Source organism: Hyposmocoma kahamanoa, unplaced genomic scaffold (assembly GCF_003589595.1).
Source record: "Hyposmocoma kahamanoa isolate Upper Pololo Valley unplaced genomic scaffold, ASM358959v1 117, whole genome shotgun sequence".
Taxonomy (NCBI): domain Eukaryota; kingdom Metazoa; phylum Arthropoda; class Insecta; order Lepidoptera; family Cosmopterigidae; genus Hyposmocoma; species Hyposmocoma kahamanoa.
The window spans coordinates 2693906-2712642 of NW_020653397.1; the positions used below are offsets into that span (position 1 = coordinate 2693906).

Here is an 18737-nt window from a genome sequence, read left to right on the forward strand (position 1 = left end):
GTGCGTGCGTGCGTGCGTGCGTGCGTGCGTGCGTGCGTGCGTGCGTGAGAGAGAGAGAGAGAGAGAGAGATGCTGTATCTATCGCGACTACAATACTCCACGAAGTCTGAGGAGATAGTTAGGAGTATATCACTCTAAAAGCCAAATACACTCTCAGAGTCGAGCGGTCGAAGTTCCGCCACAACGTGAATTTAAATTAACATCTGTCCACCTTCACCAAGCAAGAGTTTTGGCCGAAGGATGTCATATATCGGCGATTCCGCGGCTGGTTACCTGACACCAGATTGCGCCACAAGTCGCAACAAGTTTACACGCATTGCGCGTGTACATTAGTGATTTACTTTATATTGTATGGTATATTTGACATGGGTCATTGTGGCCTGAATTAAATGCGTAAATAAAATAAAATAAATAAATATACTTTACACCCTTTTCCCTTTAGGTGTAGGCAGAGATAAACAGCCTTCAACGTCCGCCTTAACAACCCGCGTCTATGCTTTCATATATGCTCATCAGTTAAGGATATCTATTTCTGACTTAGCTTTTATTTAGTCAATTTGTATGACATCCTAGGGGATAGGTGCCTGGAGACTCATATTACAAGCTCTGCTTAGTTTGGACTCCAGTTTCCCACAATACATTACTCTAAGCGTATGTAATAATATGTTCTCTACTGTATTGTTACTTTGTTTTGTATTGTGGAGATAAAGATATTATTATTATTATTAATCGATAAAATGGGTTTTAACCGACTTAAATAAAAAGGAGGTTCTCAACTCGACTGTATTTTTTTATATGTACGTTACGTGATAACTCTGTTTTTCTTTGCAATTTCAAACCGATTTTGATGATTTTTTTGTTTGAAAGAGGGTACCTCAATATTGGTCCCATTTAAATTTGAAGATAGTATTCCACCTTTAAGGGTAGCAAACTGGTAACCCATATCAATAAAATGTGGAAAATAGATGTAATTCCAAGAACTTCTAAGGTCGGTTTTTTTTCATAGCTGAAATAAATAATTTTTATAATAGACGAAAGAAGATAATGGTACAGTTAATTCTTTATCTGGATATAGCTGACTAACAGATATATTTCCTATACATGTCCAGGCCCCGGTGAGAGCTATACGGACTACGTGGCCACACGGTGGTACCGTGCACCAGAACTGCTCGTCGGAGACACCATGTACAGCACTCCGGTTGACGTCTGGGCTATTGGTACGTACACTTCAAACGAAAACAAAAATATTTCTATTGTTAGATATAGTAGTTTGCCGAGATTCAGATAGGTGGTTTCATGGCCCTATTGAGGAAAGGGTGAGCATCTGGGGGTCCTCCGCGGGGACTCCAACAGCATCCTGTGTGTGTTCACAGAACGGGTATGACTCACTTCTGCGGAGATGGTTTAGTAGCAGTAAAGATCCTTGTGAAAGAGTTCGTCCAGGGAAGTACTGCCACCTTGCCTATTTCTGCCGCCAAGCAGTAATGTCAGCATTACTGTGTTCCGGTTTTGAAGGGTAAGGGTGCTGGTGAAATTACAGGCACGTGGGACTTACCAACTATGTCTCAGGGTGACGTGCGCAGTTGCAGTGCCCCTCAGATCTTTGCGATTTAAAGCTCTAAGTAGCATTGCAACTGTTATGGACAAGCGTGTAGTTTACCATCAGGCGCACGACTAGTTCATCCCGTCACTTGATATTATAAAAAAAAGACGGATTTAGCTTCATACCTTGATTTTTTTTATGTTTATTGTCGCTTTAAATTAAATAACATGAATACTAACACTAGATCATAAGTTATTTTGTTTACTAACTGTTCAGGCCATTCGTGACGCCTGACGAATATGCATTAGCAATGGATCCTACAGATGTCAACAGGCAGCAGCTACCGGGCGGCGTCCTCATTGCGTAGTAAATCTCCGGACTGTGCACATCAATTATTTTGTATTTTCCAAAATTAAGTAAAGTAAAGTCAGCAGTCTCAAGGAGGTTTTACTTACAAAGTCCCTTCAGTATAACCCACAAAGGACCGGCGCAATCACTAACATTATATGGATTTTTGTCTGAAATAAAGGTTTTTGAATTTGGGTAATAAGTAACGGGATGAGCAAGTCGTGCACCAGACGGTAAGCAAAGAGGCTCCCCATAACAGTTGCAGTGCCGCTTACAACTTTAATCGCAGAGATCTGAGGAGCACTGCCACTGCCCCCGTCACCCTGAGATAGTTCCACCAGTTTTAAAATCGGAACGCACTAATGTTTACATTATTACTTAGCAACAGAATTTGGTGGCAGTATTTCAATGGACGATCTCTTTTACACGTAGCTCTACTGTTACTAAAACTCTGTCTTCCAATATGGTATGCAAAGATTGTAGATATCCTCTTGTTTTGATCCTAGTAAATCCTCTTTGAAATTATATTTTTCGAAAGCACCTACAATTAATATTGGAGCAAAGGCAACTAAGGTATTCATTTCTCATAGGAAAAGAAACTATTTTTCCAGGCCGTGTCAACCGTGACCATGGGTCCTGTAAATGGCCCGAAACGTTGGTTTGTTTGAAAAAACAAATATACGCGATTTAAATCCGGAAAAATAGTTTCATTTCCTATGTGTAACAATCGCGAAAACCTAAGAACTTGACGTTAAATTTTTCATTCCGTTTATTTTTTTATTTTTGGACCGTAAACGCGCGGCGCATATTTATGGTGTAGGTATATGTATCGCGCAGTTTGATAAGAGATAGTTTTATCTTAGTTTTGTTACTTAATTTCAGTTAGTTTTTGAAATGATGCAACTACTTATACCAAATTCTAAGTGTAAGCAAGACGTACCAAATATCGAATAGGTACGTTTTAAACATTCGAAAAAAACACTAATATAATATTTAAAATTTATATCTATTGTAGTCACAGTCGGTTGTCTATCTAAAGGCTTTACAGCTTTACATTAGAAAATGAATTAAACTTATATGTTCATTTATTTTTTTATATAATTATTTTGTTTTAATTAGAAAAATCAACGATGTTTTCACATGTAATAATGGATATCCAGTATAGGGTACACACCATTAACCAGGGCATATATTTAAATGATCCTTTTAAATTTGCAAAAGCAGTAGGCAAAACGATCTAAACGGTTATCTTTTTTAATGATCCTCCTCTAAACAAATAATTAAACATTTGAATATGAAAGACACCATACTACTAGTTGTATTGTGTATGCCTAGGTATCCAATATTGAGGTAACTACCTACTTGTACAATAATCGATTACGAAATTTTCAACCTGCGCAAATTATCGCCAAAATGCGTTAAGTTCTGTATTCTGACTATGCGCCAAGCTAGTATATAACACTGTCACAAAATATAATATCACTTACAGTACTTAAAATCAAATTTAAATCAAGGTATGAAAAAATCGCCGAACGGAAAAATACACTTTGAATGAATACAACGAACTGAAGGCAAAGACGGCGCAGACAACTAGTAAAATATTGGTAACTTATATTGACCAAGTAGTTCTAGTTTTTAGGTTTAGGCTTAGAATAATGACGCATAGAATGATAGTTTCATTTCAAACGAACTGTCACAAGTGAGGCAAAAATCAAATTGATGTAGGCTAGTTTTAATAGTAGGTTAATTTTCGGTTTTAGTGAATATTTATATAAAAATACAAGTTGAAACGCGTGACTTCCTTGTGGAACGTGATGTTAGTATCTATTTTATGTTTGTCTGATGTATTTTTACACTCATTTACCGCACATTTCGTCATTTTTAGCTAAAATTCTGGAGCTGTTCGCGGTGCAAGTTGACCTTGAGCACTGACAGCCCGATCGCTCGTGTAGGCCCTTTGAGCGCGCTTCAATTTGCCTCACTTAGCGTGTGCGGACTAGGTTTCTATGCGTTATTATTCTAAGGGTTTAGGTTTAAAGATTTTTATTTCTCACTAAGAATTTTCATTCACTTAACATGAGAAAAAAACTAAATATAGTACAGTTGAAACATCGAACGACAAAGATTGGGTGTAAAAATTATTCTACATTAAGTGGGTAGTTGCTTATTTAAACGTGAGTTAGTTGGTTGAATCGCTAACGTGAATATTGCTATACACAATTAACAAAGATATATAGAACGGCCAAAACTAGAAGCGACATGCAAGTAGTTTAATAAGGACGAAATATTTGATACTTTATACTATTATTGGATTTTGTTTATGTTATTATTGTAAGATGGTGTTGTTTAGTTTTCATTATAGCGGGGTATCCGGTATTGTGCACGTATCCTACGGAGTATATAAGTTTCTTGCTTGCAACGCGATGTTCACGCGCGTTTTCATCGATTTACTACAGTGCGTCTGTGCGGTGCCGTAAAAAACATGCCTAAAATATGCCATGTGCGTAGGTAGGGTAGGTAGGTCTGCCGCCAACCATTATTAATACGAGCATCCCTTAAGTCCAGTTTTGAAGGGTAAGGACTTAGGTCTTGTCAACTTTATGTCTCATGGTGATAGGCGCAAGAACAGCCCCTCAGATTTCAGAAAGGCGTGTTACTTACCTTAATAATCATAAAAAAACCTGCTCTCTGCAAGGTATTTTATGGTTTTTAGTGGGATAATATCTTCGGCGAGTGCCAGAACCGTTTCAGGTTTTAATGCTCATTATTGTCTTAGTTTTGAGGCTCAAGACGAAACTATCAAAGTTAATTTATACAAATCAAACACTAGTTCAGAACATAAAATACCTATACACTTAGAATAATAACGCATAGAAACCTAGTCCGCACACGCTAAGTGAGTCTAATTGAAGCGCGCCCAATGGGCCTACACGAGCGGGCGGGCCTTCAGTGCTCAAGGTCAACTTGCACCGCGAACAGCTCAAGAATTTTAGCTAAAAATGACGAAATGTGCGGTAAATGAGTATAAAAATACGTCAGACAAACATAAAATAGATACTAACATCACATTCCACAAGGAAGTAACGCGTTTCAACTTCTATTTTTATATAAATATTCACTAAAACCGAAAATTAACCTGCTACTAAAACTAGCCTTCATGAATTTGATTTTTGCCTCACTTGTGACAGTTCGTCTGATATGAAACTATCATTCTATGCGTTATTATTCTAAGCCTATACATTGATATAATTTATTTTATGCCTCAGAGAAAAAGGATCAATTATTAAATAAGATGACCGTTTAGATTGTTTTGCCTGGTGCTTTTGCAATTTTAAAATGATCACCTAAATACCTACATACAGTTTCTAATAACAAAATTAATCTAAAAACCGTTTTATCGTTTTCCGCAGGCTGTGTATTCGCGGAACTGTTGTCGAGCGAAGCTTTGTGGCCAGGCAAGAGCGATTTGGACCAATTATATCTGATACGGAAGACCCTCGGTGACTTGTTACCGCGACACATGACTATTTTCTCACAGAATACCTTCTTCCAGGTCTGCTTTTTAATTTTTATTCTGTCCTATACTGTTTATTGCTATGATTCGTAGTTGGAAATGGAAAAACAGTCACCCATGACCATTGGGCCTGTAAAGTAGTCGAAACATGGCCGAATGATTATATTATGAAGTACGTATTTATCTAAGAAGATTTCTTAACTAAAGGAATTTATATCACGCCCGAAGTTAGGAGGGTCGGGCCGTAAAGTGACTTATCGTCGGGGATAGTTCAAATCCGCGTATGTCCTGGCCAAATTTCAGAGGAGAGGGATTTAACGTTACTACTTTGTTATTTCAATGGCTACGACTTTCGTTTTTGTATAGTATGCATTAATTTATGTTGTCTACGGACTGATAATAATTAATTCCCGTAAATCACGCTAATTTGGTTGCCACGACATTTACGCGGATTTCATTCGCCGGGCTAAAACCTGGGCGCTTGCCTATAACAAAACAATAGAAGCTTCGACTTTCAATTTTCGCCTGTAAAACCGTCTATTAAGTTCTTCTGCCTTCAAAGCATTCATTGTTTCTCTGTTTGCAGGGTATGGCGTTACCAGAACCGACGACATTCGAATCACTGGAAAGAAAAATTCCTCAAAGATATGCAAACAATGATCTGATTATAGATTTTCTGCAGGTACATTTAATTTTAAGTACATGATTTGTAATGTTAAGTAACTTATTCTTGCTAACTTAGATAACGTTAATGGTAAGCAATGTAGTTAAGGTCCCTTAAGCAATTACTTGAGGTCGGTGCAGTATTATCATCATCCTCATTCGCCCAGTAGTGCAGTATTATCATCATCAACATCCAACCGTCAACCAAGAATCTGTTATGGTATTAGCTCGCATCCTGAAATTCTTTGGTCATGTTTCATGGTGGGATAATCACTCCATAGAGCAAAGTCGTCCACGGCTGAGTAAAGGCGGCTTCCCACGGCCTGTGATATCACGGGCTGTGTGAAGCCAGTAAAGAAGGCACTAGCGTGCGCGGAAGGTTAACCATGCGTTGGACCGATTAAATAAAATCTGCTGTGGGCCTTTGCATGCATGCACCAGAAAATACACCAACTAAGAGAGATTGTTAGGTTTCGTGTGACGAGCCACATCAACCTCTGACAAATATACTTTACTTCTTGATGACCACGACAGTTCTGTCAAGGGTGCTACAAAAGAGACGAGACGGCTTAAAACTGCTTTAGTAGCAGTAGAGGTGAAAGAGTTTGTCCAGGGTACTACTGCCACCTTACCTATTTCTGCCGCCAAGCAGTAATGTCAGCATTACTGTGTTCCAGTTTTGAAGGGTAAGGGTGCTGGTGAAATTACAGACACATGAGACTTGTCAACTTATGTCTCAGGTGACGGGCGCAGTGGCAGTGCCCCTGTCTTTAATTTTTTTGCAATTTAAAGGTCTGAGTGGCGCTGTAACTGTTATAAAAAAAGGAGTTTTAAAATTAATCTTTGATTGTATTTATTGCCAAAATGTTGTTGTTTCCGCAGGGTTACCATAAGCACAAAGCATCTTTTCCGTGCTGGTAATTTACTGTTAAAAATGCCGTTACTCGGGTATTAACTCGGGTAACGGTATTTTTAGGTCCGAGCTCGATCATTAGAAAAACTTCTCTACCTGTAGGTGTACTTTCAGTAAATTAACGAAAGCGTGTCCTGATTCTGTAGGAAGATATGCAAAAGAGCTGCCTCCTTGGAGCCCTAACCACAGAAGTAGAAATAGACAGTAGAAGTGGTTAGTTAGCGTCTGACGCGTGCCAACAATAGGTCTCGAAAGACCTATTTGAGCGCAGTCCGCCATTTTTGCTTTGTATGGTACGGTTGTGTCATTCTTTCGTGCAAATTCTCTAAAATCCCAGAAAAATTTGGTTTGTAAAAATGACAGCCGCTCCAAAAATAAGTATCTACTAGAAACGTAAGTAAAGCTTATATATCCCTCAGGCTTATTACCGAACTTTAGCAACCGGTTGTTAATTGTACAATAGCAACGCGATTGCTACCAGTTGCGATTGCTAAGTTGGTATTACGGTTCGGTAATACGAAAAAGCAACCGGTCGCTTTCTGTCAAAGCATTTTCATGCAGTTTTAGTTTATTAGTTGCTCGCGGGAGGCGCTGTAGTCGACTGGTCGCAATTGTTCGTTCCGTAATACGAATTTATGTTTTGACAGCGATAATCGTGCAACTATTGCTAAAACGACTGGTCGCTAAAGATCGGTAATAAGCCTGCCGGTAATATGGTCGCTTCTTTTTTGGAGAACTAAATGAATAAATCCGATTCATCATTGTTCAGCGATTAACCGCTAGATGGCAGCACATTGATTGAAATTTCAATATAATATCAAAACATCGCAGCTTGCAATAATAGGTATTGAGGTCAACAATATACTAACAGGGTAAATAATAATAATAATAATAATAATAAAATTTCTTTATTCGGACAACTACGGTCCACTTGTTAGTAATTACAGAAAATTTATAAACTAAGGTTAGTAGTAACTAAAATTAAACAGAACCTAATTAGGACATTTCACGTTACAAATTTGTAAAATTTTGACAATAAAAGTTAAAAATTAAAAAATTTAATTAAATTAAAATTATTTTTAAAAAGTACAAATAAAAATTTAAAAAATCAAAAATTAAATTTAAAAATGAAAGTATGAAAAATTTACCAATTAATAATAAATAAAATAAAAATGAGTAAAACATATACCGCATGCTTGAGCTATCTTTGTCTTTATCTAGGCGTAGGTGTGGCTTGCTACACCAGCACGTCAACAAAATGCTCAAGCATGGGTTCCGCTGTTTTGTGCGCAAACATTTTCAGAATGCTGTTGGAACTGCCACGCATTCTGAGCAGAAGGGATGCGGTCAAAAGTAAAGTAAAGTAAAGTAAAGTAAAGTAAAGTAAAGTTTAAATTATATTAACAATCCAGAATTTGAACTACGACCAATCGATATCAAAATTTCATCAAATTCAAATTAAGAATTTGTGAGTTTTGGTGACATCGGGTCTGATAGTACTAATCTAGGCTTGTGCGATTGATTTGGGAGTACCTTGCGAAGTATTGGCACTTTCTTCACGTAGGTTCCAGGGGCTTAATTTATAATTGAATTTTATGATTCCTCTTTATGTAGGTTTTTGTAACTAACAAGATATGACTTAACCAAGTTGTCATTGTAACGAATATTATGTTCTCGTTCCAGAAGTGCCTAGACAAGGATCCGATAATGCGGTGGACGTGTGAACAGCTACTCCGACACCCGATATTCGAAAACTTTCTGTTCACCGTGCCGCAGACCAATCATGAGCAATACGAAAAATCCAGGCGGGCTCAGGTGGGTGTTAATACTAAGGTTATTGGACACACTGCCTTATTACAAAATTTAGTAGGGTTAGGGCAGCTGACATTTAGAAACGGGATGAAATAACCCCATAACCTCGCATAAAAGCAAGAAATGGCGTGGTGGGTTGCGCACTTCCAAAATTAAACTTTATTTGTTATAGGGTAAACTAGAATCTAATTTTATACGTTATGACTTTTTTGTTTTAAAAAAAAGTTTAAATCGCTCTCCTGTAATGTTTTAGAAATGCAATTAAGACGCTTTACCTTTCCAGGGACGATGTAACTAAGGTTATATGTTATATATATTCACATATAATCATTGACTTACAATTATATGGACGTCGGGTCCGCGCTAAAGTGTCCGCACTTGTAAGGCGCTAAAATCGTATACAGAGCGCCAAACTCCGCTTTTGTCTTCATTTGTTCTACGGACAGCGCGATACTGCGATGACATAACAATTTAAATTTCGAATAGGTTGACTTGGGACATTTTTTTCGTGGTTTTTGTATTAGACCCGTCGTCCATTTATTTGTAAGTCAATGTATATAATATTCTTATTATGCACATTCTCGCTTTGTAGCAAGATTTTTTCGAGCGTTTGGCTCTGGATGAGGCGGCTAAAAGCACGCACTCCAAGCCCGCTTCGTCTGCAAGTGAACCGCAGAAGAAGAGCAAGCAAGGGATGTATGAAATAATTGAAAATGTTACAATTTGAAGATGAAAAGTGATTCGTTGAATTTCACCAGTAAGAATTTGTTAATACTTAGTGCAATTTGTAGTGGTGAATACCTACGGATGTAGTCAGCGCAGTATTATAATCGATGATTTGTAAGAGTTTCAAGTTTCAAGGTAGTATTTCATGGTTGAGGTACATTAAGATCACGTTCAGTTCTTGAAAGTGAGGATTAACTGTTCGTCACGGGCTAGAATTTTCAAAACTGCCATAATTATAAATTTTATGACAATTGCATATCTGTGTCTGACAACGTCGTAAGTAGGAAGGTGGCGGAATCGCCAAATATCAAACGCGCTGCGCTACTGTAGGGATATCGTAAAGATTTTGTAATACTGTGTCTATATCTATGAGCTACGGTCCTATGTCTTGCCCCTAAAGGTAGTCAGACGACAGTTCTCAGTTCTTCGAGGTAATGCATAATAGAAAGAATATGTATTTTCAGGTGCAATCATCCCCCCTGCTGCCGCAGCTGATCGTGTCGGAGCGCGCGCAGCCGAAGGGCAAGAAGGCAGATCTGGACGCACGCAGTCATCTGCCCACCATATGACTACCGCCCGCGCGCTAGGATTCTGGCTCGTTGCAATAAATGTCTATAAACAGTAATATTAATTTCATTTTGCCCCTAACAGAACCAATGTCTATGGGACAATGGGAAGAAAGACAACCTTGGCATAAATATAGCATCGCTCCTCGTAATTGAGATTGACAAAGATACAACTTGCATGCGCGGAACGGACTGAAAGCGAATTTTTGTAATGAAATTGTACACACGTAATAAACTTTGGATACATGACAATATAAAATAATAATTTTATGTCAATTGTGGAACGTACAAATTAGATACGATACAGTTGCTGTGGGAATTCCCGAGACTGCGCGAGAATTTTCCGGGAGACGCGCGACCTGTTTCTCTGGCTCGTATCTCGTATGTAGTTTTGTACGTACGTAACACAATTGAAAAGAAAATGTCTTTATTAACTTTCACAAAAGAAACTTATATTTATATAAAACAGTTGACATAAAATTCGCTGCTAATCTGCTTCGCGGCAATGTAAATTGAGTGTAACATTCTTCGCTAATTGTATGTCTAAGTATGTTTTATATGTGACGACTAAAACTCATTGAATACATCCCTCACGTTCAAAAAAGACTAGGGGTCGTATTCTAGAACTCTACTCAATGCTCAAGTCAGGATTGCACTGGAAACACAAGCACTGGAAATACGACCCTGACGGCAGGGACTTGAGTATGATTTCGAGTGCTTTAAACCATACTCAAATCCTGACTTGAATATGATTTCAAGCACTGAAAATACGACACTAATGGCAAGGACTTGAGTATGATTTTCAGTGCTCACTGCAATACTCAAGTCCTGACTTGTGTATTGAGTAGAGTTCTGGAATACGACCCTAAAAGTGTCAAGACTAAAAGTGTGCATTCGCACAATAATTTACAGCAGCGAGTTTCGCTTAAAGTCATGCATAGGTACTTCCCTGGGCTGACACTTTCCTTTTCTGCTGACGCAAGCGCATGCCCTGTTTGGAGCCTTTCTACCTATGTAAAGTTAATAGATACAGCCTTAAATGAGACTTGCAATCCACTGGCTGGCATAGATCCATCAAACATTCGTAAAACTATAGCGGGCTCTTGCGGAACAGCCAAAATGGCTATCGAGACTCGGCATCCTGTACAATGATTACTTCACATGCACTGTGAAGTAATCACGAAGGCTGAGAGGTCGGAAAGTCTTCGTTAAATGTGTCGGTCCTCTGAGCATTGAGCCACCAAGCAACCTTTGGCGCGAAAGAGTATCGTCTACCTTTGCACGGTTTTCTCAGTCTTCCTGGACACGAATTGCCATGGCTGATGTGGAATAAGTCTTTAAACAGGCTTCGCACTCAGGACAATTTGTTTAGGTGTTACGGATGATTCTAACCTGGATTGTATGTGCGGTGCGATTCAAACGATGGTCTACCTCACATCGTGCCCTAAAACTCAGCCACGCCTAGCGCGTCGCCAGTGGCCGCCATTAAATCCTCGAGCATGCAGGAGTTCTGGGCTAGAATAGTGTATGGATACGATAAGATTGAATAGAGAAAGAGTTTGACACCAGATGGAACGTAATGACTAAAAATACGTTACACTAAATATTTTCCTCTTGTCTTGTCTCGACTAAATCAAAAGATAGTCTTAAGGGTGAAACTTCATTTGCATCATGCGACTTCTGTTGTAGTCGAGTACGTACATCGAGTATATAACCAGAAATTGAGACGAAATGTCATTTAATTTGCTTGAAAACTATTCTGCCAAATCATTACGGTGACAACTGCGCTCCGATTGGCCAGCCCAAATTCGAAACAATTGACGGGTGTCGTCCATTGTTTCACTTCAAATAGACCAGTTTAACTTATGCTTTGCTATAATGGACGAAAATGGAAAATTACATAATATTTAACATTTCATTACCGATGAAATGTGATTCCGTTTCTTTTGTAATTAGTTGTTTTGCTGTTTTTCCCAAACCACCGAATCGAACAGTCCCATTGTTAGAGATATTATGTTTATTACCATAAACAATAACTACAGAATATTTTTGGAATATACGGAGACGTACACACAGGTCCGTTGTTGGCGCTGTACTATTTCAGCTTTCTAATTAGTGATTTCAGCGCAAACGAGAGTTGATATTTAAAAGTGATACATAGCCGATTTGCCTGGGATGGCCCTTATTTCGTCTCTATTTCTGGTTATATGTATACTCGATGACAGTGACAGACACAAAAACAAAGTTTTAGGGGTCTATCTACTCTTTTCTAGATACTCGTTGTTCAATTAAACAGAAACCAATACTGTTCAACCACAAATAGAACCTTTTTGAAAATTTGTTCAATGTCTTAAAATTAAAATAATGCTACACATATGAGCCCTTTATTAGGGATAACAATAAGAGCAGACGTAGGCCAAGGTTTCTATTATTAATTGGAATTGTTATTTATCATATATAAATATAAAAATATCACACACAAAATAGGCGGATTTTTGAGGCGGAATTAAAGCGGATTTTTCCAACCAAAAAAAACGTAGTAATATGTGGAGATTTCAATGTAAACCTGTTGGAAAACTGTTCTACTTCTGTAAGACTCATTAATTTATTTCAAAGTTTTAACTTGATTAATCTTTTTTTAGAACCAACTCGCATTACTGCCTCCTCTTCTACTTGTATTGATAACATCTTTTGTAACACAGACGCAGTGTCTAAATCAATAATTAATTGCTTAAGATCCGACCATAGTGGCCAATTGGCTTCTTTTAATTGTAAAATGAGCAAGAAGGTAGACCAATTTCTCTGCAGACCGATTACCACAGAACGAATAATTAGATTTCAAAATAATATCGGCAATAGTTTAAATTCCCTATCCCATATACCGGAGGATCCAAATACTTTATATAACACGATATTTGGTTTAATTAAAAATGAATTTGACAATATATTTAAATCGAAAACATTAACTTTCCATAGAGAGACTAAATTCAACGACTGGGCAACAGTAGGTATTCATAAGAGTAGGTCTCGTTTGTATGAGCTATATGCTATGAAAACTTATAATAATAATTCCAATTTTATAGAATATGTTAGAATTTATTCGAAAATATTTAAAAAAGTTTGTGTAGCTGCTAAGGTTAAGTTTCACAGCGACAAAATTAGACAATCGATAAATAAATCTAAAACTACTTGGAGCATAATAAATAAAGAGTCAGGCAGGGTTAAACTACACGATAGAGATATAGTTTTAGAATTAGACAGCAAACTTATAAAATCTAAAGATAAAGTAGCCCAAGCTTTTGAATCGTTCTTTTCGGAAATTGCTGTGAACACTACAAAATCATTAAATTCCTCCCCTTCACTTGCTATTGATCTCCTAAAGGAAAATGTTAACGTTTGTGGCAGTTTATTTAATTTTCGTCATGTTAATCCACAAGACATCATAAAAGCTTTTAAGTCAATACATGTTAAAAAAACTGAAGATCTCTGGGGCATATCAACTAAAGTTATAGACTCAGTTATTAATCTCATTTCCCAACAGTTAGCTGTAGCTTTCAATAGGTGCGTTGACGAAGGTATTTTTCCCGATTTAATGAAATACAGCAAGGTTATTCCCTTATTCAAAAGCGGTAGGAAAGTTGATCCTAGCAACTATAGGCCCATTTCAATTTTACCAGCTTTAAGTAAAATATTCGAAAAGGTTATGCTAACTCAATTACTGTCCTTTTTCGGTAGGAATCATATTTTTCATAGTGAACAATACGGGTTCACTAGTGGTAGATCGACTAGCGATGCGGGGGTAGCGTTACTAAAACACATCTTTGATGCTTGGGAAAGGTCCCAGAACGCTATTGGTGTTTTCTGTGACCTCTCAAAGGCATTTGATTGCGTTGATCATAATACTCTTATTAGGAAGCTGGAACATTACGGTGTAAATGGCAAGGCGTCGAAACTTGTCTCGTCATATCTCAACGGTAGAATTCAGAAAGTAGACATAAATGGAGTAACTTCTTTGGGTTCTCCAGTAAAAATGGGTGTTCCGCAGGGCTCAATACTTGGACCTTTCTTATTTCTGATTTATATTAATGATCTGCCATTCTTTGTTAAGGACCATTGCGAAATAGTGTTGTTTGCTGATGACACATCCATGATTTTTAAAACAGACAGACATGACATTAACCATGACCGTATTAATGATACCCTCTCTAAGGTAGTTTATTGGTTTAATGCTAATAATTTATTGCTTAATGCCAAGAAGACAAAATGTGTTAAATTTGAATTACCTAACGTAAAATCGACTAGTCCAAGCATAGAAATAAACGGAGAAAAGTTAGACCTTGTTAATAAAGCAGTCTTCTTGGGAGTGACCTTAGATAGTAAACTTCAGTGGTTTCCACATATATCGTCCCTGGCCAGCAGATTAAGCTCCGCTGCATACGCAGTCCGCAGAATACGTGAGCTTACCGATGTTAGTACTGCTAGACTAGTTTACTTTAGTTACTTCCATAGTATAATGTCCTACGGGATTCTCATGTGGGGTAAAGCGGCAGATATTCAAACCATATTTGTATTGCAAAAACGAGCGATTCGTTCTGTGTACCGTCTAGGCTCTCGGGTATCTCTCAGAGAAAAGTTTAAGGAGACTGGTATCATGACTGTGGCATCGCAGTACATTTACTCAAATATTTTATATGCCCGTAAAAATATACATAATTTCAATAAGAAAGAAGATATCCATAATATTAACCTTAGAGCTAAATCCAAACTCATGGTACCACGATTTCGTTTAACCAAGGTAAACAACTCTTTTATGGGGAACTGTATACGTTTTTACAATAAGATTCCGGAGCATATATTAAGTTTATCATTTCCTAAGTTTAAAAACTACATTAAAAATATGTTGATCGAAAAATCATATTACAAAATTGAAGACTACGTGTTAGATAAAGATGTATGGAAAGACGACATGGCTCCAGAATCCACACAAATTTGATTCAAAGTGTATTCCATAGCATTTAAGTTTATTTGAAAAGAGCAATCCCTAGAGTTTCTTGCTCGTTCTTCTCAGGGAGGTCAGCGTAGTGAACGAGCAGTAGCTTAAATGTGACGTTTTCAAGTGTAAATTTATTTTACCTATGGAATAAATAATCTTTGACTTTGACTTTGACTTTGACTTTGGCGCCTTGTCGTCGAGTTGCGGACACCAGCCCGTTACACCAAGTACCAAGTATAAAATAAAAAATATGTCATACGAGTATAATAAGAAATACGTCATATTATAAGCAGAATTATGTCACTTGATGACTTGTTATGTAATTCGGAACCGCTTCGGATGTCGCTTGTGCGCTAAGTCCGAGAAATACGAATATCGCTTGTACACGCGCCAGCACATCAAGCTACACATTGACGTATCTTGTTCCGTTGCCCTGGAGGCGATTTTCAAACAAAAATGTGTAGTCTGATGTGCCGTTGTCCGTACACCAAGCGATAAAATGATCCTTGTGACATTTCGGACCGTCATTTCTCGGATTCGGAACTGCAGCTTCATTTTGATTGCCTCTCCCGATCGGAAACTGCGTCTCCTCCGAGTCGAGGCGCATAATTGCCATTCACAACTGGCCGATAGGAAACTTTTGACATTTCTAATCAGAACAATAGCTGATTTAGCTCACAAATTCATTGACTTACAAATAAATGGACCACGGGTCTAATACAAAAGCCACGAAAAAAATGTCCCAAGTCAGCCTATTTAAGCGTAATGACATGTAAAGGAATATGAAAAAGCTAAAACGTTGAATTTAAATTGTAATGTCATCGCAGTACTGTCTAATGTTGCTTGCTTCGCTGTCAGTTGAACAAACGAAGACTAAAGCGTGAATGACGCTCTGTATACGATTTTAACGCCCTATAAGTTCGGACACTTTTTAGCGCGGACCCGACGTCCATATAATTGTAAGTCAATGCACAAATTAGAAAAATATAGTAGGAATCAGGTTCATCTTCTCGCTCGGAAACCCATCTGATTTCGAGACTACCCGATCGGTTCGATCCGGTTTGAACCAAAATCAGCATGCGGATACGAATCGGACGTAGTTCGCAAACACTCTAATGGATGGATTTATGTGAGGCCAATGGGAATATGGAGGAAGCGAAAAAGAGGTCAGGTCTACTACGAAATATGATACGTACTATGTGACAGCGAAGCTCATAGCTATCGTATCGAATTTTGACATTACTTTCTTAGTAAAACTGACATGTGTAGTTACGTACTACATGAGCTTCGTTGTCACGTATCCAGTCACTTTCGAGGCATGGCAGTTTGAAGTTTAAAAGTTTTTCTCACTCTTGTTTTATTTTCAAAACTTATAATGTCATGTAAATCCAGATGTATTTATTTATGTTTATATTTTTGATTTTTTTTTTGCTAATCTAGGAGGTTCGACTTTAGGAACCGTTTAGAACATATAACTCATTTTTTAACAATTTTGTGGATTGGATCCTTTTTGCTTAACTACGTCCAATTATGAAAAACTCACTAGTTTTAACAAAATTTAATACTAATTCTATTCAACAGAGAAACAACATAAAATTGAGATTATGTAAAATTTTAGTGAATATATAAATAATTGTAAACATAAATAAGGGACTTTATTGATTAAGCTTCATAAGCGATTGAATATCACACATTAAAGCGCAGGAAACACAGAGAGTGACGCTAAGTTAGCTTTAGCTCACGTAGCGGCGGCATATTTTCATACATCAGTTCACACCGCTAACTTATGCACTGCTAACAAGCTGTTAATACATTATGAAACTTATTAATTTATAAACACAGAATATGCTGTGAGGTACGTACACTAAAAACTTTAAAAATGTTTTCATAACATGTTTATTAATTATAAAAAAAAACAATTGTTTCGAAAACTAAGAATTTATTATTTAAACAAAGAAATCTAAACACAATATATTAATATTATATTTACAAAAACACTTGAAATCCCATTATTTTGTGAACAACTGTAACAATAAAAGGCCAACATAAATTAAAATAAAATACATAACCACACGGGAGCTCCATTAAAAATGCATTAATTTTTCTTTAACATTTAAATTTTCTGCTGTGTGAGTTTGGGGAAGTATGTTCTAGTGTCAAATATCCACTGAAACATGAATTGGCCGATATGACACGGAAGTAATGCTTCCTACCCACCTACTATCTATAAAATGTCATTCTTGAGTGACATTAAGCTAGAATGTTATCCCTTGTTGAGGCTCACTAACATTGCCGCAGAAGTAATGGAATTATCGTAGCCTTAGCATTTTAAATTTATTTTAGCAACTTCTGCTGCACAATTGTTTTAATTCTTTAGAAGATATAATTCTGCCACCGTTAGTTGAAATGGCGCTTGTGACAAAAACTTAAAACTGAGAAAATAATTATTAAAGATATTAAACTAAAAATATATTTACTTTTCTCTTGCGGTAACTTTATGCCTTATCTGCCTCACAAAAACTTTTTTTATAATATCAAGTGATGGGACAAACAAGTCGTGCACCTGGTGGTAAGTGACATACCCAGTCACAGTTGCAGTGCCACTCAGAGTTCTAAAGCGCAAAGATCTTATGGCCACTGCCACTGCTCCAATCACCCTGACACATAAGTGACAAATCTCATGTGCTAAACCGGAAGTAATGTGACCATTACTGCTTGGCGGCAGTAATAGGTAAGGTGACAGTACATCCCTGGATGAACTCTTTCACAAGGAGCTCTACTGCTACTAAATACTAGTAACCTTTCAACTAGTAGCGGCAGAATTATGGTCTACGTCTTCTTCTCTTTGTATTGATGGCATACACTATAATGCTTGTCATTGTGGTGAAGGATTGTACTCTAGAGCCACATGTCCATCATCTACGTTCAGTGCCAGTGCACACTGCATCTCACAGTAAATCACTGCTTGTTTGCAGTGACACTTTGCCTTAATACGCCTCTCGTATCTGCACTAGACTGAGATGTTTTTCCAAGTAGACGGGTGGCTGTGTGTGATGAACGTTAGAGGTTTTGTGAGAGGATGGCTAAGCATCCGTCTTCTGTGAATTACTAATATTATCTAGTTATGAATTTCACAGTGCCTCGCTAATTTACTGTAATGCTGTATAATTGCATGAAAATAAATTTTAAAAGTAACATACAAACTTAATACGGGGGTGAAAGGAGCCACCCTGCAATGACAAAACAAATCCTATTCCTAGTACTGGATTTGGCACATCCTAGGCAACAATCGGTGAGTATTTTACTTTGATTACCAAATCCTTTCAACATAATAGCAAATTCAGCATGGCAGCTGCTTGTGGCATATAGTGTACGTCATTGATATGTTAAGAAGATACATGCCAAAAAACAGGTTGTGCGTCTTTCGGAGAAATCTCGTATTCTCGGGAAATTCCTGCAGCTACCGTGTGGTATCGTATATGTACGAAATTTCGTTACAAAAAATTCACTCCCATTCGGTTCCTATGTAAATTGAGCCAAAATCCTAGGACAATGCTTAAAGTTTCTTGGCATGTCTGTTTGTTTCCTTTAACCGTACAATAAACAAACTTCGAAGTTTGTTTACCAGCCACATAACCTCATTGTCTATGATGTAATAA

The 18737-nt window shown here is 37.4% G+C and overlaps 1 protein-coding gene across 1 annotated transcript in view; it reads left to right on the forward strand.

The window, feature by feature from the left end:
* LOC113239917 (cyclin-dependent kinase-like 1) overlaps nt 1–10137 on the forward strand; it is a 52393-nt gene extending 42256 nt beyond the window's left edge. The window contains exons 5-9 of the mRNA XM_026477078.1: nt 1104–1217; nt 5302–5444; nt 5992–6087; nt 8665–8796; nt 9984–10137. Of these exons, the coding sequence (XP_026332863.1) occupies nt 1104–1217; nt 5302–5444; nt 5992–6087; nt 8665–8796; nt 9984–10088 (590 nt within the window). The 3' untranslated portion in view covers nt 10089–10137. The remainder of the gene's footprint in view (nt 1–1103; nt 1218–5301; nt 5445–5991; nt 6088–8664; nt 8797–9983) is intronic.
* The last annotated feature ends 8600 nt before the right edge of the window (nt 10138–18737 follow it).